The sequence below is a fragment of the Harpia harpyja genome, chromosome 8, assembly GCF_026419915.1.
Source record: "Harpia harpyja isolate bHarHar1 chromosome 8, bHarHar1 primary haplotype, whole genome shotgun sequence".
NCBI lineage: Eukaryota > Metazoa > Chordata > Aves > Accipitriformes > Accipitridae > Harpia > Harpia harpyja.
In genome coordinates, this window is record NC_068947.1 from 52,253,442 (window position 1) to 52,278,465 (window position 25,024).

The following is a 25,024-nucleotide window of genomic DNA, read 5'->3' on the forward strand; positions in this document are numbered from 1 at the left end:
CTAGCTTAATTTTCATCGCTTCCTGCAGCCTTCAGACTCCTGAACAGCAGCTGTGACCAATTACAGTGGCTCCTTGCTGTGAGACTTGAGTCTTGATTTCTCCTATACTTTTGGCCAGGAAAACGGCAGAGGGGGAAACTAAGGTGGTCAGGACACAGTACAGACATGCTGCTGTGACATGGAGAAGCAGGTAAACCTACACTCATCTCTAGCACCTACAGGCAGCTAAGAAACTGGCCCTGGTCACCCATGCAGCTCTAAGAGCGTCCACACCTGCTCATTTCTCTCCCCACCCTGTGATCTCTCAGTGAACAGGAGGGTTATTTCTCTTGCTCCTTTCCCCACAACATCCCGATCCTGTCTTCAACCAAGTAAAAGCTCTGTTCCACCTCTCCCTATGCAAAATAACCTCTTTTTCAGGCACTAAGCACACTTAGACACAGTATAAATTTGGGGGTTTTTAATTTTTACAAATGTTGGAAAGAATCACTGAGCAGACAGTGACACAGATATTCCAGCAGTGACAGGCACCCAATGAATGACATTTTCCTTAATTCAGTCCCAGGTTCTCTTGGGATCAAGAGTGAAAGAGAAACAAAATTTACTAGGAAAAAAGCCTGGTGCTGATGGCAGCAGAACTCCCTTGCTTGGGTAAAAAAGAATTCTGATTTTACCCTACAGAAATCTAAAGATTAGTGAAGATTAGAGGCGAATTACTATATCCACACGGGTTAATACCAGTAAGCCCCCTTGCCCCCTCCCCAAATTTAACTGGTGGGGTGAGGAAGGAATTACAGCTGCCTAGAGGCAGAGCCCAATCGCATAACTGGATCACCACAGATGGAGCAGGGGCACGGGAACCAAATCTGGCTACTGGCTTAACAACTTCAAAGTGAGGGCAAACAATGCTAGTGGAGGGAGTTCAAAGCTCCTCACTCGTATCTTCTGCCGGTCAGCGCCGCTGGTTCTAGGAGGCTTTGGCTTCTTTCATTTCTTCCCTTGTTTGAGTAGGAGACTGTCACTGAAAGGGAGACAGAAGTGAGTCATCAGTCCAGAAAGCACAAGCGAAGCTGAACCAGACCCTCGCTACAGACTTGGGGGTGTGGGGTGTCACACTCAAAGGACCTGGACTTCCAAGTCCTTCCTACTAGGTACTTTTTTCAAAGTCCCTTCAGCCTTCCAGGATGAGTAAGACAGAATCTGGTCAGAGGTAAGGAAGGAGGATGTTACAATGAGAGATCGCACAGGAAAGAAACCAGCTTTCGCTTCCTTTCTTGATTCTAAGAAATCTAAGCTTTTAGCTGCATGCTATTAGCTCAGCTGGCACTGCCTTGTCCAGTAAACACTGGACAGATTAGGCAAAGCCACCAAACTCCTGCCAGCGGGGAATTGGGTTTTCTACCCAATTTACTTTTGGAGAGTAACAAAAGCATCCTTCCTAGAGATCATTACCCCAAACCAACACAAATTCCTGCAATCATCTAACTGCCTTCTTACAGCCCTCTTTGCCGTAAATGCAGGATGCCTTGTATAGGCGGGACAGATCAGAGGATGCTCCTCAGTTACTCCTGCCTTCCCCACGCAAGGTTCCTCATGGGACACACGTGGAGCTCCAATTACTGAGTATCTCCTACTTGATGTAGAAGTTTGTGTGTCCCCTGCAAGGAAGGCTTCAAGCTTCACATCACAAACGGGAACTGAGGTAGAGATGGAATAAACTCCCTGTGGCCAGAAAGGCCCAAGCCAGAAACACCCCAGGCACCAGGCAAACATCAACACCCTTGTTCCAAGTACTAATAAAAGGATCAAAATAAACAATGCCTTACCTTCCTCTGTGTGTCAGGAGATGCAGTAAGGTGGGGGGAGGGGCAGAGGGAGGAAGAAAAACAAGATTAAATTGATTAGATTTAAAAAAAAAAAAAATCTCAATTTCCACAGTAAGTAAGACTGCTCCCTACTTGGCTGTGTCCTCTGGCATCAGCCTCCTCTCAGAGAAAAGATCCTGAGAGAGCTCCAGAAAGGGGACCAGCTTCACAGGTAGGGTGCAGATAAATCCAGCCATCTGGCCCCTTTACCTGGTGAAGCCCTCATCCTGCAGGTTCAGTACCAAGTTATCTGCTGTGAGATACACACGGTTTTGTGAGCCAGCAATCTGAAAAAGAAATCCATTACAAAGATGCCATGAAGTACTATAAATGCACATGGAGGAATAGCACTAATGAAGAACCTATCTCCCCCTCCACATACAGCACTCTTGCTTTGTTCCCTTAAGATCTCAGTTAAATCAATGCAATTCCCCAAAACAACTCTGTAACTTCCTGACTTCCCATCCCAGTGCCATCAGACTTTCTAAAAGAAGTGCTCATTCTGTCTCTCTGTCAGAAAGACCTTTGAACCCACGCTCATCTGTTCCCCTTTCTCAGCCTGCAGGATACCAGGAGCTTTTGGTGGCTGCACCTGAGTGTGGGTGATGGAATCTGATGTGGATCTGGCCTTGTCACATGGTGGGCGTCAACTCCTAGCCTCACATCTAACTGCCGATCATTGCAAGCTAAACTTTAAGCTCTATCTGAGCAGAGAAGGGCTGGGTGGGAACAAAGATCAGGACAGGGCGGGTCACATTCGCCTTAAATTCATCATATGGCCACTGGGCTGGGAGGACAGCACAAGGACTGCAAAAGGACAAAGGAAATTCTGTGACCCAACGCTCACCGTTTTTGAGATGTTTTGAGCAGCTCGGATCTTACGTAGCTTGATGTAGCCTGGGTTCCTGCTGAGAGCTTCACCGAGGTACAGGGCAGCAAAAGTTAAGGAAAAGCCTGCTAACAGAAGCTGCCTACCCTCAAGGAATTCCTCCTAAGCCGTATTATCAAACATCTCAGGGGAAAAAGCAATCTCTGTCCCAGTAACTTGGGCCTTTGGGCGGGCATATTTTTACCTTCCCAAATCAAGAACAATGTTATGGATTATGGTCACATGCAGCCAATAAAAGTTAAACCTTGCAACAGGGAGTGAAGGCTCATGGCCTTCTCTGCTCTGACCTGTAACCTCAGACAAAATCTCACTCCAGCCAACTGGGGGGGTGAATAAACGACAGTGACCTATTTGAAGCTATCATCTGTTAACAGTCTCCTAAGGGTGAGCCCAATGCGACAGATTCTAAGGACTGTCAAGCTCACAAGCCACATCCCACAAAATCTCCCAAAGCAGGATATCATCTTGGCAGCTGTAGCTTCCCCTTCCGCCTGAACAATCTTCTGCTTCTGCTCCTGCTTGGCCTTCTCCACCAGAAACTGGGCGCGCTGTGCCTCCTGCTGGGCTGCAGAGAGAATGGCCAAAAGCATTGGAAGCAGATCCCATCTTCTGAGCCCTCCACCAGAACCCTAGAGCTGAGGCCTGGGGGCTCTGCTTCTGAAAGAACGGATAGCATTCCGGGGCCATATCCACAAGTACCAAATGTATCTTGAGTGTACTTTACTTTTTCTTAAATAAAATCAACAGCATCCAGACCCTCTACACACAATCCCCACGGTAAGTGACAAGAGTCCCACTCTGAAGAGGAACCCTACCTAGTCTTGGGAACTCAGTCCCTCTGATGGTCTATCTCATTAGCTATGACCCCAAGTTTTCTGATAATACTTGTAAAATAACCTGTTTAGCTCCATTATTAAGGAGGCTGAGATTTATAACTCTGTAGCTGTATCGATGTGAAAGCAGTGGCAAGCTAGCCCCAATTCTGCTTCCTTGTTTAATCACTTGGTGAAAAGGCAAAGGCAATTCACCCTTTTCAGGCATAAATTGAACTCACCCACTTGCTTAGCCTCCACTGCTGCTGTGTATTCACGACTGAAACTAAGCTCTGTAATAGCCACATCATCCAGGATGAGGCTGAAATCCTTGGCTCGCTCTGTCAGTTCTCGCCTAATGAGCAGAGACACCTGAAACACAAATACAGCAAAAAGAGTACAAAACGCAGGCTGTTTCTCACTTCTGTGCACTGCAAAAGTGAAGCACAACTGCTCTTCACAGTTCATTCACATTGGGCCTGAGAGAGACATTACCTAAAACAAACCCTGAGCCGTGGACATTAATACCATCTCATCTCTAAATCTGTTGCCTCTAAATAATGCTGCATAACCATAGCTACACATTTTCAGAAGTATATTACAGCTTATTTATAGTTATTATTTAACTATACTATGCAATTAATATTGCAAAGATAAAAAACCTTCTTGAAAGTTTTTTTTTTGCTTTCACGTCCTACCACATCTAGTTCCACAGTTCCCACATGTTTTGGCAGGAAGTATTTCCTTCTCCACCTTGAATTTGTCACTGTTTGCAGTTTCACTGTCTCCTCATATTTGTACTCGGTCACAGAAAAAAAAATTACCACATAATTATTTTTACCACGTATCACGTCTCTCAATTACTGTGGCTACTTGTCTAGTGTGGCCACTCCACTTTTTTTAGTCTCTTTGGGTGAGTGTTGTCGGTAGATATTTTGATTTATTCTACCTTCAACTTGCCAGTACCTTCCTCAGGCAGGCTGACAAGTCCTGCACCAAATACTGACTTAAATAGAAATTATTGCTACAGTACCACATGCCTGACCAGTCTAGCATTTGCTGTTACTTTTACTGCAGCCGTTTCTGAGCAAAGTTCTAAAATGATGCCAGAAACCTTTACTGTGTGAACTGCGAGTGCATAGCTACGTAAAGTCACTTCATTTTCTTCTGATTATCAACCGCTTCAATACACATCGCTTTTTAGTAACAAACACTGGATGAATATATGACAAGAAGGCAAATTCAATTCAGTTTGTTCAGATATTTCACAGATACTTAGCAGTCCTCTTTGCTTGTGATAAACCTAAGTCCCTTGCAGACATTGTTTCTTCGCTGTCCCATCCTCCCTTTCCACTCAGTCTCTTTATACGAGAGCACTAACAAGTCCCTTCAGTGCACACCATGTGGCCTAGCACAGAACCCTGAAGTCCCTGCTATGGATGAGTTCTCACAACAAGACCTGGACACTCAGTTCTACTCTTTGCTTTTTTTGTCACGGATCAGGAACTAGTTAAGAGATGCTTTGTATTTCGGCTGACAACTTATCCTCTTTAGCAGTCTCATGCAGGATCTCCTCTAAAGCCTTTTAAAAGAAGACCAGCAACTTCTCTCTCCCTTAGCTGCGATAGGTGATGGATATTCTCAGAATCCCTGGCAATCAAATTATCAGAACACAAACTTTCAGATATAGGCTTTTTTAAGCTAAATATTTCCATTATTTTGCAACCCACCCGAGATTACCCTCTAACCTTTTCCTAAACAGAAATATTTGTTACCCTTCTGTAGCATCCATTACTGAAAGTTTACCGCTTTGTTAACTGCTCATCCACTTCACTTTTCAGATCCCTTAAAACTGTTTAATTTGCTCTGACAGCTCTTCTGAAGCCCATGTAGGACCAGGTAATAATTTTTTTAAAAGCCAGTTCTACTGTTACCTATGGACTATGATGTGAATCAGCTCTCCCTCCCCCATCATTACATTATGGTGTGGTCTTGCACTCTATATACCAACGAATCCAGTCTCCTTCTCAGAAGCTAGTGATACAGCCTAAGTGTTTGTATCTGTACCGCAATCACACTGGAAGTGGGATACAGTTCCATGCCTTTTCCATTTGGATGCACCATCTACCGGCCCAACATACATATCCTTTACCTGTTACAACATTCCCCATATCCACAGTTCAGTTGTTTCTTCGTAACCTGAGCCCAAGACTCCTCCAGAAGAGTTTACCTGGGCTCTCTGAGTGATGAGCTGTGAAGCATTAAACTTGGCCACCACGCTCTTGAGGACTTCGTTAACGATGGAAGGCAGGACTCGCTCCTCGTAGTCCAGGCCCAGGCGCTGGTACATGCTGGGCAGCTCTGCAGCGTTGGGGCGCGTGAGAACGCGCAGGGAAATGTTCACCATCTGCAAGTCTGAAGAGGAGGCAGGGAGATGAGCGGGGCCGGCGGGGCGGCCGGACCCCTGCCCCCTCCAGGCCTCGTCCTCTGGCCCGCGGGGCCGGTCTCACCTTTGGAGCCGGTGGGAGAGGAGATTTTCCGTGGCCGGGCTCGAATATCGTAGATGATGGGGTACTGGAACCAGGGGATCCTGCGAGGGGCGGGAGGAGGGTTACGGCGCGGGCAGCCGCCGGGACCGGGGCCGGGGCCGGGGCCGGTCTCGGTGCGGGGGGGGGGGAACCTGGACCTTACCTGAAGTGCAGCCCCTCGGCGAGGATGGTGTCCTGCTGGACGCCGCCGATGCGGTTGAAGAAGATGGCCCGCTGGCCGCCTTCCACTGCGGGGGAGAAGGAGCGCGGTCAGCGCGGGGAGGCGGAGGAACCGGGCGGGAGGCTGAGGGAACGGGACGGACGGACTCACCGATGAAGACGGACTCGCGGACGCCGTAGGCCAAGGCGCCGGCGCCCAGCAGCAGCTTGAGGGCGGTCCCGACGCCCCGCGGCCCGGCCGGCAGCCGCCCCGCCAGGTCCTTCAGGTTCTGCGCCATGGCCGCGCCGCGCCGCGCCGCCCGCCGGGAAGGACACCGGAAGCCGCCGCCGCCGAAGCCGTTCCGGCGGGAAACCGCGGCGCGGCAGGCACCGCCTCCCCCGGCGCCGCCTTCCGGCGCGGCCGCGCTGCGCTCCGGAAGTGGGTCCGGCCGGAGGCAGATAACGGGCGCGCCGCGGGCGCCATGTTGGGTGGCCGCGGCGGAGGTGCTAGGAGGAGGTGGGGCGGGGGCGGTGCTTCCGGTGACGTCTGCCCGGTGCGGCGGTAACAAGATGGCGGCGCCCAGGCGGCCTCGCGAAGAGGAGGCGGCAGCTGAAGAGGCTTCGCTGGAGGCGAAGCGGCCCCGCGGGCAGCGGCGGCTCTTGGTGGTGCTGGAGGGGGCGAGTCTGGAGACCGTGAAGGTGCGGGCGGCGGGGGGGTCCGGCCCGGTCCGGTCCGGCCGAAGGCGGCCGCGGGCGGCCTTGCCCACCTGTCCGTGCTTTGGCCGTAGGTGGGGAAGACGTTCGAGCTCCTCAACTGCGACAAGCACAAGGCGCTGCTGCTGCGGAACGGCCGGGACCCCGGGGAGGTGCGGCCCGACATCACCCACCAGGTACCGGCGGGAGCAGGCCGACGGTCGGCTTGAGGAGAACCCCCCCTCGGGTCTGGGGGGTCCGCTTGTGCCCCTGGAACGGGGGCGAGTGCGGCCCTGCCCGCTATGCTTGTGGCATATAGGTTTAGTCTTTATTTCGGTACGGGATTGCTTTCTCTCAGCGTTACAGTAGAACTCACGTCGTCAGATGAACTCCTTTGTGTCTCAGCATCGGTCCCTTCTGCCTTCGTGGGACCTAACCCTCAACTCTTCCAAGAGTCCTCTGTCTTGTGCCTTTTCTATTTCCACTCAGTGTGTGTTTTTTCTATTTCAGAGTCTCCTGATGCTTATGGACAGCCCACTGAATCGGGCTGGTCTCCTGCAGGTTTATATCCATACCCAGAAGAATGTCCTAATTGAAGTCAATCCCCAAACCAGAATCCCAAGAACTTTTGATCGATTCTGTGGTCTCATGGGTAAGTGATTCAAGCTTTGTACCAGCCACAAAATAAGGCAGGAGGGTGGTTAGGAGTGGAAGGACTTTGGGAAAAGTTAAAAAGTTGCACCAACCTTAAAAATGTGAAAGTGAGAAAAGAGGAGAGAAATGAGAGTGTGGTTTTGTGAGTTCCAGGATGCATAGTCCAAATATGCGTTCCTTAGCGCAGTGGGGAGTGCCTGCATGAGACTGTGCTAGCAGCAAAGTAACTCACTGATCAGTATTTCTTAGGACTGCTTTAGATGATGCCGGGAACGCTAAAGATGGACTTTTTGTCTACTTCAGCTCTGATCGCTAGGTAGAGGATAGGATTCCTCCAACAAAAGAACAGACAGCTTAAGTAATTTTCTTCTCTCGTCAGTTCAGTTGCTGCATAAGCTCAGCGTTCGAGCAGCTGATGGGCCTCAGAAATTGCTGAAGGTAAACATTCTTTGACTGTTCACGGGTAATGTCGCAATATTCCTCCTTTGCAGTTAGCGATGTAGGAGTGGTTTTGGTTTTGGTGGTTTTTGTTTTTTTTTTTTTGTACGGACAATGGACTTAACTATGTGACAGGGTCTCTTACGTCTACATCCCTATTAACTTTCTGCTTTCTGTAGGTGATTAAAAATCCAGTCAGCGATCATCTCCCTGTGGGCTGCATGAAGATAGGTACCTCTTTTGCAGTTCCAAAGGTGTCAGATCTGCGTGAACTGGTTCCTACAGCAGAGCCAGTTGCCATTGTTGTGGGAGCTTTTGCCCATGGTTCGGTAAGTGCATGTATCCCTTATCTGGAGCTGTAAAAATCTTTATCGGCATAGATTTCAGTGTTGTTCTGAGTATGGGGTTTTTTTTCTGCTGCTGTTTTTTTGGCTTGGTCCTCCTCATCCCTCCCGCCTCTTCCCGCCCCCCCCCCCCCGTAAGCTTGTTAAAAAAGGCCCAATGCTGCAACACTTGGGACTTTTCTCCCTCCCAAGAGAGGGCACTAGTGAGGGCTAGCAGTTGTCTGCTGGAGAAATGCTGTGCCTCTCTGACCAGTGGAGATAGATGGGCCTAAGTGAAAACTTGCAGCTTAATTTTTCTCTCCTCCCCCAGGTTAACGTTGACTATACAGAAAAGATGGTCTCCATCAGCAACTATCCCCTCTCTGCTGCCCTGACATGTGCCAAAATTACTACTGCCTTTGAGGAAGTCTGGGGAGTAGTATGAGCTTCTGCTGCTACTGCTGTCATGGTGGACTTTACAGTGATTCCACATTGTGGAAGGGCTCTTTTACTTAGGTGTGGACCTGGTGCAACTTTGGGCTCCTGGAAGAGAAAAGGCTTCAATTTTGTCCTTGTAGCTTCTGGAGCAATGAGACTTTAAATGGACTGCCCTGCAGACCCTTTTTCCTCCTATTAAAGGTCCCTTTTGGTAAGTGTGCTTGTGTATTTTACTTTCTCATGTTCCAAGCGTGGGCAGGCTTGATCCCTTTATAGCAGGGACTCAGCCCAAATCTGTCATGGAACTGAAATTCTTAGGTGTACCCTGCTTGCCCTGCAGCTGATGCTGCTCAGTCCTGAAGAATCACCTTGCTCGGTGGGGGTGCGACAATTCACACTCCCGCACCAAGGCACCCGAGAGGAAAGGAGCTGAAGCCGATATGAAAAAGACCAGGAGCAATTTTTATCTCGGATGACAAACGTAGAAAAGTCAGAAGGTGGCTCCGATCCGATACAGTGCCTGCCTCGAGTGTTTTACAATCGCCTGGTTATCAGCAGGGAGACACGAGTGTCCACCGGAGGGCGGCAGAGAGATAAGGCAACATACAGAAGGTGGAGGATCTGGAAGGAGGCTTACTCCGTTCCCCTCCTTTCGGGTCTCTGACCCTGGGCTTCCTCTTTCCCCCTCCTCGCGTTGAAAAAAAAGTCATACTTCAACACAGCAAACTTGGCAGGTGATGCTTTGCTTCCGGAGTGTTAAATCAACTCCTACAAATGCACAGGTGGTACAATCTGAAAAAGAGAAAAAGGCTAGATTTGTTTTGGTTGATTTTATGTTTGCCTTTCACCTTGGGGTGTAACATTACTGCCCCACTTCACCTCCTACTCCAAGTGTGGGATTCTCACTACCTAGTACAGCCTTACCTTTTGGCTGTTATTCTGCTTTTTTTAGCTTTTCTTTTCGTGGCACAACTAATCTGCGAATGTAAGGCAACACCAATAATAAGGTGAGGAACAACACATGGCCGAAGAAATAAATAGACCTGTACACCTGTAAAGAGAAAGGCAGGGCTGAGGATCAGCAAGCAGCTTTGAGCCAAGAACATATGAGAGGGGATGGGAGGGAAAAGGGTTGGTTCCATGGGTTGTCTGTTTGTGGTCACTAAATACCTTCATCCATTTGTCCCAGGTGAAAAGGCAAAATGGCACCAGAGAGTAACCCATAAACATCCAGTGGTTAGTCTGCTGCAGGACGTAGAAGATGGGCCGCAAGGCAGTGATGGAGGCCAGAGTGCTTAGGGTAGGACTGTCCCGAACAAGGTTTATGACCTGATTTAAAGAAAAACACAGAATTCTTGTCAGTTGGATGTCCCGTGGCTATATATGCAGGCTCTGGGGCCAAAGTTATCTATCCAGCTGCGTAAAATGAATTTTAGTAAGCAGTTAGTCTAAAAAAAGTAGCCAAGTACCCCATTCTGCTCAAAGTTTTAATTAAAATAAAACCAGTTTAAATATGGAATATTGTTCTCTCAGTACTGGGAGATTTAGCAGAGGCATTCAGCTCATGTGCTTGTCCTCCAACCTTTCCAGCTGTCAAGCACTTCAGTTGCCCTGTACCCATATGCCAAGTTCTCCACTTTTCTTCCTGTCAGCTTCTGCAATAAATTTATGGCTTGCCCATGCAGAAGTCAGCAACCTACTGAACTCCTGAGAACAGAACTGTATCATGTTTGAAAACCAATTCCAAAGTGAATAGCTATTTTTCGTATTTAATCCAAGTAAAGCCTTCAGCGTGGCAGTTTCCAGACTCATGGGGAAAGGCTTAACGCAGGCCACCCCGTTCTGGTAAGTCAGACAAAGCGCACCTGTCTTTCAACGATGACTATAAGCAACTCCATTTGAAAGCACACCAGGTAGCCAGAGTGCAGCCCGTGCCAAATGGCCAGGAAGAACAGGGCCAGTGCCTGTGACAGCAGTTTGTTACCCAGGAACTTCAGACGCTTGAAGATGTAGCTAGAGCAGAAAAGAAACAAAGTGCTTCTAGTTTATTGTTTGTCCTCCCCTCTCCGTGTCAGAGATGCAGGGCCCAGGGGACCGTACGCCTTTGCACACCCTGTGGTGACAGAAACAGCAAGACCGCTCTCCTTACCAGGGCAAAATGTACCTTGTCTTAAATCCCAGCCAATGGGGAGAAGTGGTTCATCTGACAACACACACAGAAACGGTATTTTACAATTCAGTTGCGTGTCCCAGCAAGTGCCGAACCAAAACCCAGTTAAGTCATTGCATAAGGAGCATCAAGAGGCGTGACGTGGGAACCAGCTGTTAGAGCAGCTCTGTGGCTGTTCGATCAGGCAGGCCAGAGGGCTCACTGTAGTCCCGTTCTAGCCTCTGCCCTCCTGCTGCCATCAACTGCTTGCCTGTATTAATGAACTGCCCTTTTAAATTGAATGAAAAGATCTACCTAACCCAGTAACCTGTTTCAAATGGTACAGCAGCAAAATGTGGAAGAAAGAGTGTAAGAAGGGAAAACTGGCAGATTCTTCCTCTGATGCTCCCTGTCAGCCTAGGGTCTTGGTTCTGTTGACACAGATGTTACTGACACATTACAGAAGGGGAATTTTGTCCTGCTCACCGGGCCACCCAAGCGTTGGTGTTGATGTTGAAAGAAGCAATGGTCCCTGTGAACAAAGGTGTTGTCTCATACAGCCAGACCTTCATGTTGGCACAGGCATCCCACAGAGGCTTTCCACTCTGGTCCTTCCCATTGTACCCCAGACCAACAAGGATGCAGACACCTTCCTATGGAAAAAGATTCACAAAAAAGATGAGAGGAAAACATTGCCCCCCCCCCCTTTTTTTTTTTTTGGAAAGGCAGAGCTGGGGAAGCTCTCTCACGGTGTTGAGTGGGAAGCACCACTGCAGACAGAACAAATGGATTAAAAACTGCCTGCTTTTTAGTTCGCTAGCCTTTGGTAACTTAAAGCAAGCTAAACTGACTTGCACTGATCCTCTTTAGCGCTAAGTCCAAGAGCATACTAAGTAGCTGCAAAGGTGCAACCTTTGTTCATTTGTCTTTTGTTTCTGGAATGACATCTAGACTCACCGTAACAAGCCAGCAAGTTACGTATTTGTAGAGTATAATTTTGCCCCAGATCAATATGTAACCACAACGGAACCAGAAAGGCTTCTCCTGCAGAGATAAGAGTGAAAGAGAATAAAAATAAAAACCAGAGTTGAGTGGCAATAATGAGACAAGGTAGATGAGCTCTCATCAATGTCTTTCATTTTAATTTGATGTATGTCTTGAGACTGCTTTATGGACTGGACTGCCAGGCTATTGGCTTATGCAAATTTACACATCATTCCTCTTCCTTTGGTAACACTTGGCTGTACTGAAATGGGTACTTTGGAAAGACTCTGGGATTAGCATAATCATTGCGGAATTTACACCCTCATTTATTCACACTGATGCAGAAACACTGATCATTGCAGGTAGGAATTACTTGTTAAGAGTTTTGTAAGAACCTCAAAGATTCTTATAAGCCTTGCAAGTTACTCTACTGAAGTTCTTTGCATGTAATGCTTAAATGGAAGGTCATTAAAAGGTCACAAAATACAGATGTTAGGTTTCCAAAAACAACAGTAGCATCTACGATTAATTCTTTATTTGTAGAAGTTTTCATTTGGTTCAGTTCAGCTTAACACATTCCCGTTCTGCATCAAATGGAATCCACAGGACAGGCAGTAAAGCCAAATCAGTTGTGGAAAGGCTCATCACTAGTTGCTGCCTCATCTTGTTTTTAAATTGAGGCAAAACTAAAAAAAAAAAATCCACTCTTGTAGATCCAGTGCCCACCAGAGAAGTGGAATTCTTGCACACCCCAGAACTGCCAAATGAATACATACCATATAATCATCTGAGATGAGGTATTCATCAGAGACGTACAGGCTTGACAAGGTATAGGTTACTAGAAACAAGAGACCCAAACTCAGGCGCTTGAGAGCAGGCACAAAACTGAGAAAGAAAAATACAAAGGTCAAAGAAAAGCTTTGGAAAGGGACCATCAAACTCAGAATTTTAAAAACAGAAGTGGAGAAGAGGAGGTAGGGGAGATAGCGATAGGGAGTCACCACGTTCCACTGCGGCAGATGCCACCGTTTGGAAGCTGGGATGCTAACATCACCAGGTTGGGACCGAGTCTGTACTAAAGATGTCAAATGGTTTGTTGACGTTCATGCCCTGGAACAATGCTAGGACATTAAGCAGAGAGTTGTGAGTGACTTTTGAAAGACTGCCTTGTCTTATAAATCACTTTTGGTCACAGTGCTTTAGTGTCCAAGGTAAGAAGGCACTCTGCTGCAGGGAACGTGTGGAGGATTCAGCATTCTGGGATCTTAGGAAGGTGAGGAGCTAAGTGGCTTTTTATTACCTATTGGGTCTCTGGCCTTGAACGTCAGTCATCTCACACCTTGCCAGTTTCTGATAGTCTGTCATGGAGAACTGAGGCCCCACCATGAAGGCACCATAGAAATAGGAGAATCCTGAGACCTCCAGCAAGGTAGGAACTCCCCGGACAGCAAATCGCCGCTGCTCAGGGGTCAGGAACTCCTGCACCAAAGGGAGTGGCATTAACATCATCCTAGGGGATCTCACACTAGCTCTGGATGTTGTGTTCTCAGCCTACCTCCTTAACGGGCTCAGTTCTTGCTCTCCATGTATATGGAACTTTCCACTTCTTACTTCATGTCCATTCCTCTCCCCAGCCCTCTCTATCCCCAGCCCCTCTAAATAGCAATAAGATCTAATAGTTGAGACCAGTTGCACAGATCCCTGTTCCCAAATAAGCTCAAAACATGGAAGGGATCTATTGACATGCATCCCTGCCAGCATAGTAGGTGCTGTATCTGACCTATTCCAGTCCCTGACTGCAATCACCTGCACTCTCCCAAGACCTTATTGTCCTACAATTCCTACTTCTTGATGGAAGAATTCATTGTCTTTAAATACTTGAAACTTCAGCTCGGGAAATTTCAGCTCAACCTTGTTTTCTTGCAGTCAGCAGTGATTCCATGGATGCTAAAGACTCAGTCAGGCCCCAAACAGGAGATGGGGAATGCAGATACTTGAAGTAGGATTAAGAGACTGTAGCAAGTGTTCTGCCCTCTCCCACACATTGTGCTGTGGAACTTCTCTCAGTTTCATCTGCTCTAAAAACAGAGCCCTAATAAATGGTAAAGGGCAACCATTCACAAGGATATGGTAAGACTAAACAAAGGAAAGGAAGACGGGAACCAAGATCCAGTGCTGATGGTCTGCAGGTTAAAGGTACACTACCCACAAGACACAGAGCATTGGGGATTGGGAACCTAAAGCAACACATTTGGGGGAAGGAGATGGTGGGGAATTTGGAAAGGGGCAGAATAATATTCCGACATGATGGAAACAACTTCTGTCCATCTCTAATCACTACTGTCTGTTCCAAATTCCACTCCAGAATTCAGTGCCCTCAGACACTCAGAGAGGCTCCCCTCTCAGCTATGGCTTTTACCAAACAATGAGCGCAGCTTGCTAACTCGCATCCTTTGAAGTTGATTTTTTGACCTCTAGCTCACTGGAGTGGCACGGAAGAAGGGAGGAGGAATGAAGGAGAAATGGTGTCTTACTCACCGGATCTTTCCCTCCATCATAGTAGTCGATGGCCAGACCTAGAGGTGAGAAACAATTATCTGAAGCCCTGGGATGGGCTGGTTGGGCTGAACAAGCAGTCCTCTCTTCCCTGAGGCACAGCTTGCAGAGTGCAAGAGATAGGAGGGAGGTGTCACTCACCAATCAACTTGAGCGTCAAGACACAATGTGGCATTGTCCACTTGATGTCATAATGCTCTGTGGCTGTGAAGTAATATCCAGCCATAAGGTATGTCTGAAAGAAATCATTGTTTGGGTTATTCAAACTAATTCTTCCAGCTGGTTTTGATCTGTCTCCACTTTTCCACCCACAGTTGCTACTGGGAAGTGCAAAACTGAACAGAGGGCTCCTTTCTACAAACGGATGCAGTAAGAAAGAGAGTTTTACCATCTGAAAGAAGAACGTGGTGAAGACGGCAGTGATTGTGCGACCCATTAGTCTCAGTATGAGGAACTGGATTAGGACACATAGCAGGGAATGAAAGAACTGCATCCCTGTGGGACGGGAAAGAGAGAGAGAGGTGAAGTAGAAATGACTTTTGCCCACTACAGGTCCTCCCAAACCACAGCACGCCCTGGGCAAGGCAGCTCTCTCTTCCCAAACTCATCTTACCAAAATTGAAGTAAGCAATTGAGAGTCCTGTGAACACATTGTAGAGATGAATGAGGTAGGTCTCCTTCTGGAAGAGGAAATAGCGCTGGAACAAGGCAAAAGGATATCCTGAGTAGAGGAGAAAAAAAAAAGATGAAAGAGTTGTAAATTAGTGTAGACAAGCATTTGTAATGGTCCAGATTATAGCTTTCTTGAACATGTTATTAGGAACATGTACTTTACATAGACACATCATCAACACAGGTCACAGTGTACATTCCTGATATTGTATTTCCATCTCGGGAGATAGATGCCAGATGAATTACTCTGTATATTATACAGAAGAAAATACTTTAACAGGAACATAATTATACCAAAGTTGATACTGAAGTGCAAGAAATTCCAGGATTACAGTTTCTGGCCTCATTCAATACATGAGATGGATAATGCTGAAATACATGAATCAGACTTTAGTCTCTGATTCATTTCCAAATTCTGTGACAAATACGGTGAACGTGGCAAGAAGCTAAATTTGAAAAAAAAAAAGGGGGGGGGGGGATTTTATGGTTAATACCATTACATTGTCCTAAAAAATTCAATCCCCCCTACCACCTCAATGAGTTCTTACACGATGCTGACCAGCTTTAATCCCAGAGTTCCTCAAGTGACCTCCAGTAGTATACTCTTTCTTTTCTAACTCTCCAGCTTCAGATTTGCATCTGATTTGTGAACTACTGGGCACACAAAGCTGTACCTAAAATTCACCGGGACTATGCCTGTAGTATTTTTGAAAAAATCAAAGTCAGAAGCATTTCATATGGAGCAGCTAAGATAAGTGGAAGGAGATTTTTCCTTGCATTTTCTGTGTTAGCTCTAGTCTAATTTAGGAATGCCTCCAGATTATTCATCTGTGGCTCTAGTGAGAAGCAAACATTTACGAAGCACTCTGGTAGTACGGTGAGAAGTGCCATACAGAAACCCGTGAGTAAATTAAATTCTGTCGTCTAGGTGAGGTTCACGTAGCACGCAATAAACATTGCCACATACTAGACAATATATATATTATGTTTTAATACTTATTGACACAGGAGCCATTGTCCATCTCATGAGTATGTGAAGTCTGTTCACACAATTAGTGTTTCTAAAGGCATGTGCACAACCAGCTGAACTGGGATAGCAGAAGCAACTTTAATTCTGGCATTTCATAACTTATTGCTTTACTTTGCAAGCTTGTGTTCTTTTACCCTGATTAAAACCAAAACAAAACAAATCTCTTGTACCAAAAAAAAAAAGGAAATTCATCACATACCACAATACTGGCATCCACACTGCTTATTAGCCTAGCTGAAATCTGTAGCAGTGGATAGATCTCTGCTACTTGCACTAATGGAGTAATAGTAGCAGTAGGTAGTCATGTTTTCTATGGAGCAGTAATAAAAGGTGATGAAATGCACATTTTGCCAAGAAGTGTTTGATGGATGGAAGGTTTCCAATAAGCAAGGCCAAATCTAGTCGCTACTGTGAGAAGAAACGAGAAACCCTGTCACGTTTTGTAAAATACATGTCTTGCCGTCTGTCGGTGCTAACAGGCTGAGGTGTGACTGGAGCCGTTTTAAGGTCCTCTCCGTCCCCCCACAGCCCCTGGGGGGGAGTCCCAGAGTTTGGGACTTTCGGGCTGCCTTCGAGATGCCGAACGGCGGCATACTCTACTGACGTGTACCTGCTGCTTCTCGAAACTGAGCTGCTGCTCCCCGTTTCCTCACCCTCTTCCCACCCCTCTTTTGGTCTTCCCTGCCTCCTCGTTCCTGTTCCTTCCTCCTTTTGTGTCCTGTGCCGGTTTCCACGCCACAGGCTGCTTTCTCGGTCTGCGCGGCCGGCCAGCCCCACATACCACGGCTCTTCGCCCGCAGAGCCCGGCAACCTCGCTCCTGCTCATCCAGCTTGCTCTTCCCTGCCGCAACAGCGGCTCCAAATTCCCCTAGAAAATGCCTTTCCCAAACCGTCCCTTTCCCTTCCTCCTCCCCCCGTGTGTTTTACGCTGCCGCCTTCTCGTTTGCCAGCATGCACTTCTGTCCCATTTTCCCCATCGCTTCCCTGAACAGCAGCTGAGGGGTAAAGAGGGAATTGGCAAAGAGAGTTCATCACACGGGCTCTCTGGGGATACAGGAGTAACTCAAAGACAATTCACATGATTTAAAAAAAAAAAAAAAATTAGTATTGTCTACCAGTCTTCTACTCAGAAACGTACAGATGGGGCTTCTTTTTTCACGTGCCAATTTTCCTGCTGCAGTTTAATGAACATATTAACAACTGTCTTTGTGAAATGGAAAGTGGTAAAAAAATATAAAAAGTGTTACCTTCAGTTTAGATCAAAAGTTAAAATACTGAGGTTTACTGCGGAAAAATGTTTCCGCCTTTTGAGCAAGGGGAGAAAAATCAGATCAGAAATACAGGCAAGGCACAATTTATTGCTGTTCGTCAACACATATGGTTTTAAAACCACATTTTCAAAGATTTCCCACTCTCTCAAATATCAGTACAATCTCGCAAAATGTTCCATTTTCATCGGAAAAAAAATATCTGTTTTTTGGCTCTAGCCATTTCCATAGACAGAATTAAATTATGACTGAATACTATAATGTACCTCAAACTTCTAAAAGCCAGAAATTTTATCTATTTTCTTCCATTCCCAGCTAGCGTTCCTACTCTTTCAAAGGCCTGTCTCACTTGTCAGGCATACTCCTTTTTAGCTCTACACAGGAGATCATATTATGGTTTGGGTAATGCTGCTCTGAAGGAAAAGGAATAACGAGCCCTTGCAAATAGAGAGCTACTAATATGCACAGCATATATGTTTTTAGAAAGCCACAAATTTAAATCCTGGTCTTGCACTACGTGGCTCCTGTTCCAGTTCAAAAGTCACAACGTCAGCCTGAATTCTTCTGATAGCCTGAGCAACTTGCTAGTACTCTGGACTGCAATTTAGTTACAGTTTTGCTGCACACCAGGTAATTTTCTCAGTTTTACAACTGGTCCGGTTCCACGCTGCAGATAAAACCTTTAACCCCCAAATGGCAGTGGATACTGGATATCAATGGCCATTCCGCTGTGGCCTGTGCGCTTCCCAACACTCATAAACTATCTATTAAATAACGAGCTATTCCTACCGATGACAATGGCAGTACTCCCGCCCCACTACGGTGTTCCTGAAGCAGCCTGAATTAGCACAGCAAAAGCAGGAGAGCAGGTTTTGAAGTTATCGTTGCCTCCTGGCAAGCTCGCCGTCTGTCAGGATGCCGCGCTGCTTTGCTTTTGCCGTGCAGAAGCACCAGGACTGGAGTCCCTGCTCCCCGCTGCCGAGGGACCCTGCGCAGCAGCTCCCGGTCTGCCAAACTCCTCTTTCCCAGCTCCCTCAGGCAGAGCGGAGCGAGGCAGGAAAACGGCTGTAGTACTCCTGGAGAAAACAGAAGGTGACCCCCTGATCCGAAGTAATTCTCCTTCTCTATGCACCATGGAGTTGAAAAGCAGTCTGCACGCAGAGTTGATTTTTGCCTCTAGACTTCCTATAGAAGAGAATTAGCAAGTGACAGAAAAGGGACAAATTAGCCAAGACGTGCTGCTGCTGATAAATTCCTCTCTTTTTTTTTTTTTTTAACTTCACAGGAACAAGAGGATGATCTCTGGTTAAGAGAACCCCGGTGCTGGAAGGAAAGGACAAGGTCAGCTTCTTGGCCACAGCCATTTGGGAGAGGAATGGGCCATTGCACAATGCCCAGGTTGTCCACAGATACAAGAATCTAATTGAGCAAAAGAAGTAAATATTCAAGAGGCTGGATTAGGCAGGAGGAAAGTTCTACTAATTCCAAGCAAAAATAGCACTGTCAAGTTTGCCATCTTCTGGAATGGGTGATTAAGATGCCTGTCTTTTTCCAGAGATAAAGCTGCAAATAAGAACACCTGAAACATTCTTTTCATCTCTGCTCCCTTTGTTTCCCCTTTTATATGCGTTAGCTCTGTTTCATCTTCAAGAGAGCAGATCAGGCTATTTTTCTTCTTCTCCCTTTTGCTGATCAGTTAACTCCACCTTTGTTAAGATCTAGCAGATCAATTGTCTCCATTTTCTTATAAGAATGCTAAAACTAAAAGGAAGGGGACAACAGAAAGAAGACGTGTTAAAATATAAGCTTTACCTAGTATTTTGACTTCAAAGGTATTCTCTTTTTCTGTCTATAATACTGCAAAAGTCCCACGCCTTGTTTAACACTGGGTGCATATACCTGACTACTTTAATTCAGCTCAGGAGTGTACTTTTAAAGTCCACTTACAGTGCTTTCGTTTGCATAGCAGAACTGTCTCAAAGCATGTGAACAGGATTCTTTTCAGACGAAACCGAACTGAACTGAAAATGCACTCCAATGGGTGCTCAGTCCATATGACCGGACTGAAGCAAATCCAAAGTAAATGCCCCAAACCCATCAGGTACTGCACGCAAACAAGTCTGCTCTCCAGGTCTGCTCCTACTGTACCATTTTACTTGCTAACGTAGACACAGTCAGTGTGTAGCGTTACGCAGCTCACTCTCTCATTTTTTATTATTTAAGGAATAAGATGTATTTGAAGTTAAGAGTTCAAACAAGGCAGCACACGAGCGCTCTGTGACAGGGCTGGTTTTAGCACCCGTGACAGGATGGTGCTGCCTCTTACAACTTCTCCCATCTCTTACCCATTAAAACCAGTTGTTTGCCTCCCCTTCAGTAAGGTTCCTGCTTGGCTGACCAGCTGGGTACTTGATCTGGGGTAAGTCATCAGCTATGGGTGACCACAGGGAGAATTTCACTGAGCCTAAAAATCTTCAGGATTCAGAGAGCAGGAACAAGCAGAGGATGTAAAACAAATTGGTGAGAGGTGGAAGAGGAGGAGATAAGACCACTTGCCAGCAAAGCTGCTGGTTTCTGGCACCTATTCAGCAGGAACGTGTTACTTTCTGCAGGTCACCGCTATGTCTGTAGATGAGGGAACACTTCCCCAGTGCTTTTCCTGGCAGGTCTGGGCAGATCAGCAGGGTCAGTTCTGGCTCAGGGCTGTAAACAGTATGCTGGCCCCCCTCCATATTATGCAGCAGAACATACCAGGCAGCTTGCAAGCCACTGTGTAATAGTATGGCCAGATAAATATCTTTAATTCTTTGGGATCATACAGCCATGCAAGAAATAAGATTGACCTAAAGTCTTAAATACACAGTGCCACAAGGCCTCCTGTACCCTGGCTTACACTTTGAGCGGTGACAGCAGGAGAGAAACGTCTCCTCTCATGGGAGGACGAGAGCAGCAGCACAGAAACCCTCTTCTTTCCTTCGCACCGCCGGAGGGGCTCCCTCCCCTTCTCCACCGAGAGGCTAGGACAGCATCGGTTCAGACCGCTTACTCCGGCAACTGGGAAGCAACTCCGCAGGTACGGAGCCGAGACCGCTGGTGTCCTCCATGCTGACCTAAAGGCAGAGTTTCTCCTGGGGGAACACTGGGCCCTGGACCTACTGAAGAATGCAAGGTAGAATACATCTCTCAAAAGACATTTTCATGTGATTGACAGACATCAGCGTACCAGACATACCGCAATTTTTTAAAATGACAGGGTCCAGAACGATGCTTCAAGTATTGCTGCTGTTGATAATATTGCCAAATTGCAGCCTAAATTCTTCTTGTTTATGCAGATTTTCACATATGGGAAGCGTGAAGTAAGTTTTCAGTCTTGTACAATCTGAGTAATGGACTCTATTCTAGTTGTATTCTTTGCTTCAAAATTGCAGGATGGATAAAAGGTGTCTCTGATTTAAATACAAAGCTGTGACTAAAATCCCTATAGTTATAGCTCAGCAATGTGCTGTTACAATCTTCACTTGTTCACTGAGAAAACATGATGCCCTTTAGGACTGCTCCAATTTTTGTTCTTGGTTGGTCTTCCTTCCTCCTTTCTCCTTCTCTCATTCTCCCCTGTATTTAAATTTTTTTCAGTAGTGGCAGAATGTTAACAGTTTTCAATGACCTCTTTCGGTTTTTCAGATCATGACTAAGTGAACACTCTTGTTCTGAATCAAGAGAGTCCATTCAGACTATTTTTTCAACATAATTCAGCTTTCTCCGGAAATTAATGTAAGAAGTTGCAAAGTTGTTAGCGATTCTTCCTCTTTTTCAGAGGGCCATTTCTACCAGTTTCTGGTGATCTCCTGAACAGTGAAACGCTAGAAACCGCTGTCGCAGTAGAACTGCACAGTGTAGATGGTAAACTGCATCACAGAGGGAGAAATAAGCAACAACTTTTTAATCCATCTTTTGAAGAGAGTACCGCCCTTCATCCTCATGGTCTTGTTCTGAAATAATTCAGCAGTATTGGCTGCAGCCAACAAAAATAATTTTCTTCCTGAATCTATGCAAACACCTGAAATGGAGGAAGTGAAGGAAAAGCCATACCTTGCCTGTCCTAATGCCATTTCCAGCTTTTAGAAATGCCTTTCATTTATACCCCATGCCATCCTGTGAGGTGGTCATCAGTGCTAGCTGCATTACCAACAGGCTTAAGGCTTTCAGTCCCATTAAAACAATTGTAAGCTAAGCTGCAATTAAATGAACATTTCTTTGCTAGTGCTGGGTTAAGCAACAATTCTCACTCTCCTCTCATGTTGCTCTGGAGTGGTGCTTGGCCCTTCCTTTTAATGTAATGGTATAATGCCTTACTACCCATCCATTAAGCAGGAAAGCTGGAGTCAATCCCCTCTGCCTGAGTGGTTCAATCTACATGACCTGCAAGAGTACCAAACTATAGGTGAGGCTGTTTTGCATGCCTTTAAGCCTTCTGTCTGAAGTTACGCCTTCAACTGCATGTAGTTAAGAGATACTGAGCTAGGGAGAAAGGACGGGGAAGTGGTTTGGTATACATTTTAGGTATGCACGGGAAAGAGATGCGAATGGGTTCCCAGTCCCTGATCCCCAGACTTTCAATACAAATTATAAAGATCCACTAAGACTTTATGCAAAATAGATAGTGGCCTACCTCTCAGTGGCTTAGTGTCAACACTGTACGTGGAACATTTGTAACGAGACACACGAATCTCACACTTAACCAATCTATTGACTGCAGTGGGCATCTCTTCTTATCATTAAGATGGTAATTACCTGCTGTTCATTTCAGAGAAGTGGTTTTGCTCACCCATAAGACACTGAGCAGGAAAACAGTCTTCCAATGTCATGTTCTAGCTTACTGCTAGTAAGAAGCAAGAAGGAGCTCTGACAGTATGTTCAAGGTGCATTCTGCAAAGGCATCGCTCTACTGTAGGTGTCTGCCTCCACAAACGCTTTCTAACACCTCTTCTGCATCAGCACTTGTTAGACTAGTCCCTTGGTTGGTTCAGTTGACTAACCTGGTAGTACACTATCTGCTTTTTCTGGTTTAGGCTTCTGCTAGGCATGTAAATTCAGTCAGATGACAGTTAAAAGTACCAGAGACAGACGTGGGAGAAAGGAAAGCAGGACTTTTCCCGTTCAGCTGTGGGGAGCTGCTAGATTAATTCAGGCTGACTTATGTGCGTGTCCTGTACATGTTTCCTATCACTTCTTTTTTTTCTTGATAGAAGAATTTTGGTTTAACCAACTTCTAAGTTAAGTTCAAAATGATAGTCAGTTCTATCCCCTATATCTACCCTTGATGTGAAGAATGTTTTGGTTCAGTTTGATCTTACACGTTGTAGATTAAATCAGGCAGATATAAGTCTGGTCCAGACCACAGTTATGAAGTGACACCACTTCTCCTGCATCTCTTTATAAAAATTATACTTCTAGTTAGCCAAAGCAACTTTATTTTGACAGATCACACAGTAGCAGCTGTATCACTTCAAATACTCTTGAGAAAAGCTTGTATTTCCTTTCTGCTAGGTGCCTACACCACTAAGGCTTTCAAAAACCAAAGTTTCACTGGGCATCTACAGAGATTTGTGTAGACAGCACGGATACATACACTTGAACTCATGTTTTGGGAGCTACGACCTCCCCCTCAATTGTCAGCCCACATCGTAACTCTAGCCCTGCCTTAACCGTTTGACACGAGACTGAACCATCTCACGTTCAGATAAGCGTTAAGCAGCACGTGTTCTGCGATACGCTTCGCGTTGCAGGTGGAGCGCAGCGCGAACATCCCCGTTCTCCTGGTCACTCAGCTCGCAGGCTTCGCTCACCCCACCTGGCAGTCCCCGTGGTGACATCCCACTCCCGCGTAGTTAGTTCCACGGTGGCTGCGGACACTAACGACGTCTCCTGGCAGAAACCTCCCTGCACTCGGACAGGGCAACATCTCAGAGGGGCTGTGGAGATTTTTTCCTGAGCGTACACCCCCCCGGGCACACGCCGGTGGGGAATTTGATGCACACGCAGCACCTGGCACCCACGCAAAGCCAGCGGAACGACCGCAAACAAAGTTCTCGCACCCAAAACGCTGCTCGGGACACCGACCCGAACCCGGCCTCCCTTCGCAGCGCACCGAGAACCGGCTCCCCGGCTCTCCCAGCCAGGCTCGCCCGCCCCGGGACGCGGGGTGCCCTGCAACCCCTTTCACCGGCAGCCTGCCCGGACCGCACCCCGACTTCCTGCGGGGAAGGAAACCCACCGGTTCGCCCGCCCCGCTTCCGAGCGGGTTCCCCGTCCCCTCTCCACCGGGAGAACCGGAGGGTCTCCACCGGCCGGGGCCGGGGCCGGGGCCGGTGGCGGCGGCGGGGGGGGGGGGGGGGGTGTCTCGCCCGCCGGTTCCCCGCGCACACGTGGCCTGGCACGGCGGCGGTGACACAGGTGGGGCTCCCCCGGCCCCCACGCAGCGCGGCGCGGCACGGCACGGCACGGCACGGCACGGCGGGGTCGCTCGGCCCCACGGCGGGCGCGGCGCCCTGCCCTGGGCGCCAGACCCGTCACCGGCCCCCCCCCCCCGCCTCGACCGCCGCGCCCTCTGCCCTCCCTTACCCATCAGGATGGAGACGATGAGGCGCAGCGCTTGCTCCGACGAGCCCAGGGCCTCGGCCAGCTGGGCCAGGCCCCAGCCGGACCCCGCCACCGCCATCTTCTCCCCCGGCCGCCCCGCCGGCCGGTCGCTCCTCGAACCCGGCAGCGGCACCAGCCACCGCGGCCCCCGCACCGCTCGCGGCCCCCTCCGCGCCCATTGGCTGCGCCGCGCCGGCCACGCCCCGCCGGCGCCTCCGATTGGACAGCCGGTGGCAGCGGGGCAGGGCCCTGCGCTCACTAAGGCAAAGGTTACCCCGCGAGTGGGCGGTGCCGCGGGGCTGTCCCCGCTAGCCAATGATTGGAGAAAGCGCTTCCGAGGGCGGGGCTCGGTCGGGGCGGCGAGGGGGCGGGGCCAAGCAGGCGAGGCGGAGCCCGCCTCCCCATTGGCTGTGGCGGGACAGGAGAGAGCCGGGCAGGGAGGGGTAGGGGTAGGGGCGGGGCAGGGGTTATTCGCGGGCACGAGGCGCGCGGGGAGGGCGGCGCGGCACTGGGACGGGGACCGGGACCGGGACTGGGACTGGGACTGGGACTGGGACTGGGACAGGGGCAGGGTCTGGGTCTGGGTCTAAGTCTAGCTCTGGGTCTTGGCCTCGGCCTCGCCTTGGGGCGCTGCTCTGCTGGCTGGGGACAAGGCACGCTACTGAGCCTCCCCAGTGGCTGCTGGAGGACGGACAGACTGTGGGTGCTTGGCTCTTGTGGCCCCGGAGGGACCCGCTTCCCATACCGGGCATTACAGCGGCACCTTGTCCCTCACCCTCTTCGTAGTCACTGGGCAGCTCTGCCTGCACAGGCTCCTCGTAACTCATCCGCTGGAGGACCTTCTCCTCGGTGTGTCCCTTCGTGCAGATGTCCATGAGTGCACCCCAAGTTCTCCTCCTCAGCAAAAGCTTCAGGTGCGGCGGATGT

At 48.1% G+C, this 25,024-nt stretch overlaps 3 protein-coding genes across 3 annotated transcripts; 1 reads left to right on the forward strand and 2 right to left on the reverse strand.

The window, feature by feature from the left end:
* Nucleotides 1-445: 445 nt before the first annotated feature.
* Nucleotides 446-6,600, reverse strand: PHB2 (prohibitin 2). Its single transcript, XM_052794993.1, has 9 exons — nucleotides 6,426-6,600; nucleotides 6,258-6,342; nucleotides 6,077-6,156; nucleotides 5,797-5,981; nucleotides 3,809-3,938; nucleotides 3,216-3,319; nucleotides 2,713-2,790; nucleotides 2,076-2,152; nucleotides 446-1,021 (listed from the first exon to the last, which is right to left on the reverse strand). Exons 1-9 carry the CDS (start codon nucleotides 6,550-6,552, stop codon nucleotides 988-990), a joined length of 900 nt encoding a protein of 299 aa, XP_052650953.1. The 5' UTR covers nucleotides 6,553-6,600; the 3' UTR covers nucleotides 446-987.
* Nucleotides 6,601-6,777: 177 nt separating this feature from the next.
* Nucleotides 6,778-9,014, forward strand: EMG1 (EMG1 N1-specific pseudouridine methyltransferase). The gene is made up of 6 exons (XM_052794997.1): nucleotides 6,778-6,952; nucleotides 7,042-7,143; nucleotides 7,457-7,598; nucleotides 7,980-8,038; nucleotides 8,218-8,367; nucleotides 8,693-9,014. Exons 1-6 carry the CDS (start codon nucleotides 6,824-6,826, stop codon nucleotides 8,804-8,806), a joined length of 696 nt encoding a protein of 231 aa, XP_052650957.1. The 5' UTR covers nucleotides 6,778-6,823; the 3' UTR covers nucleotides 8,807-9,014.
* Nucleotides 9,015-9,240: 226 nt separating this feature from the next.
* Nucleotides 9,241-24,276, reverse strand: LPCAT3 (lysophosphatidylcholine acyltransferase 3). Its single transcript, XM_052794986.1, is given in 14 exon segments — nucleotides 9,241-9,591; nucleotides 9,724-9,850; nucleotides 9,970-10,128; nucleotides 10,665-10,812; nucleotides 11,435-11,601; nucleotides 11,906-11,992; nucleotides 12,709-12,817; nucleotides 13,233-13,411; nucleotides 14,471-14,508; nucleotides 14,630-14,723; nucleotides 14,877-14,983; nucleotides 15,102-15,209; nucleotides 24,080-24,233; nucleotides 24,235-24,276. Coding segments are annotated over 13 exon segments (1,509 nt in total). The 3' UTR covers nucleotides 9,241-9,591; nucleotides 9,724-9,733.
* Between the last annotated feature and the right edge of the window lie 748 nt (nucleotides 24,277-25,024).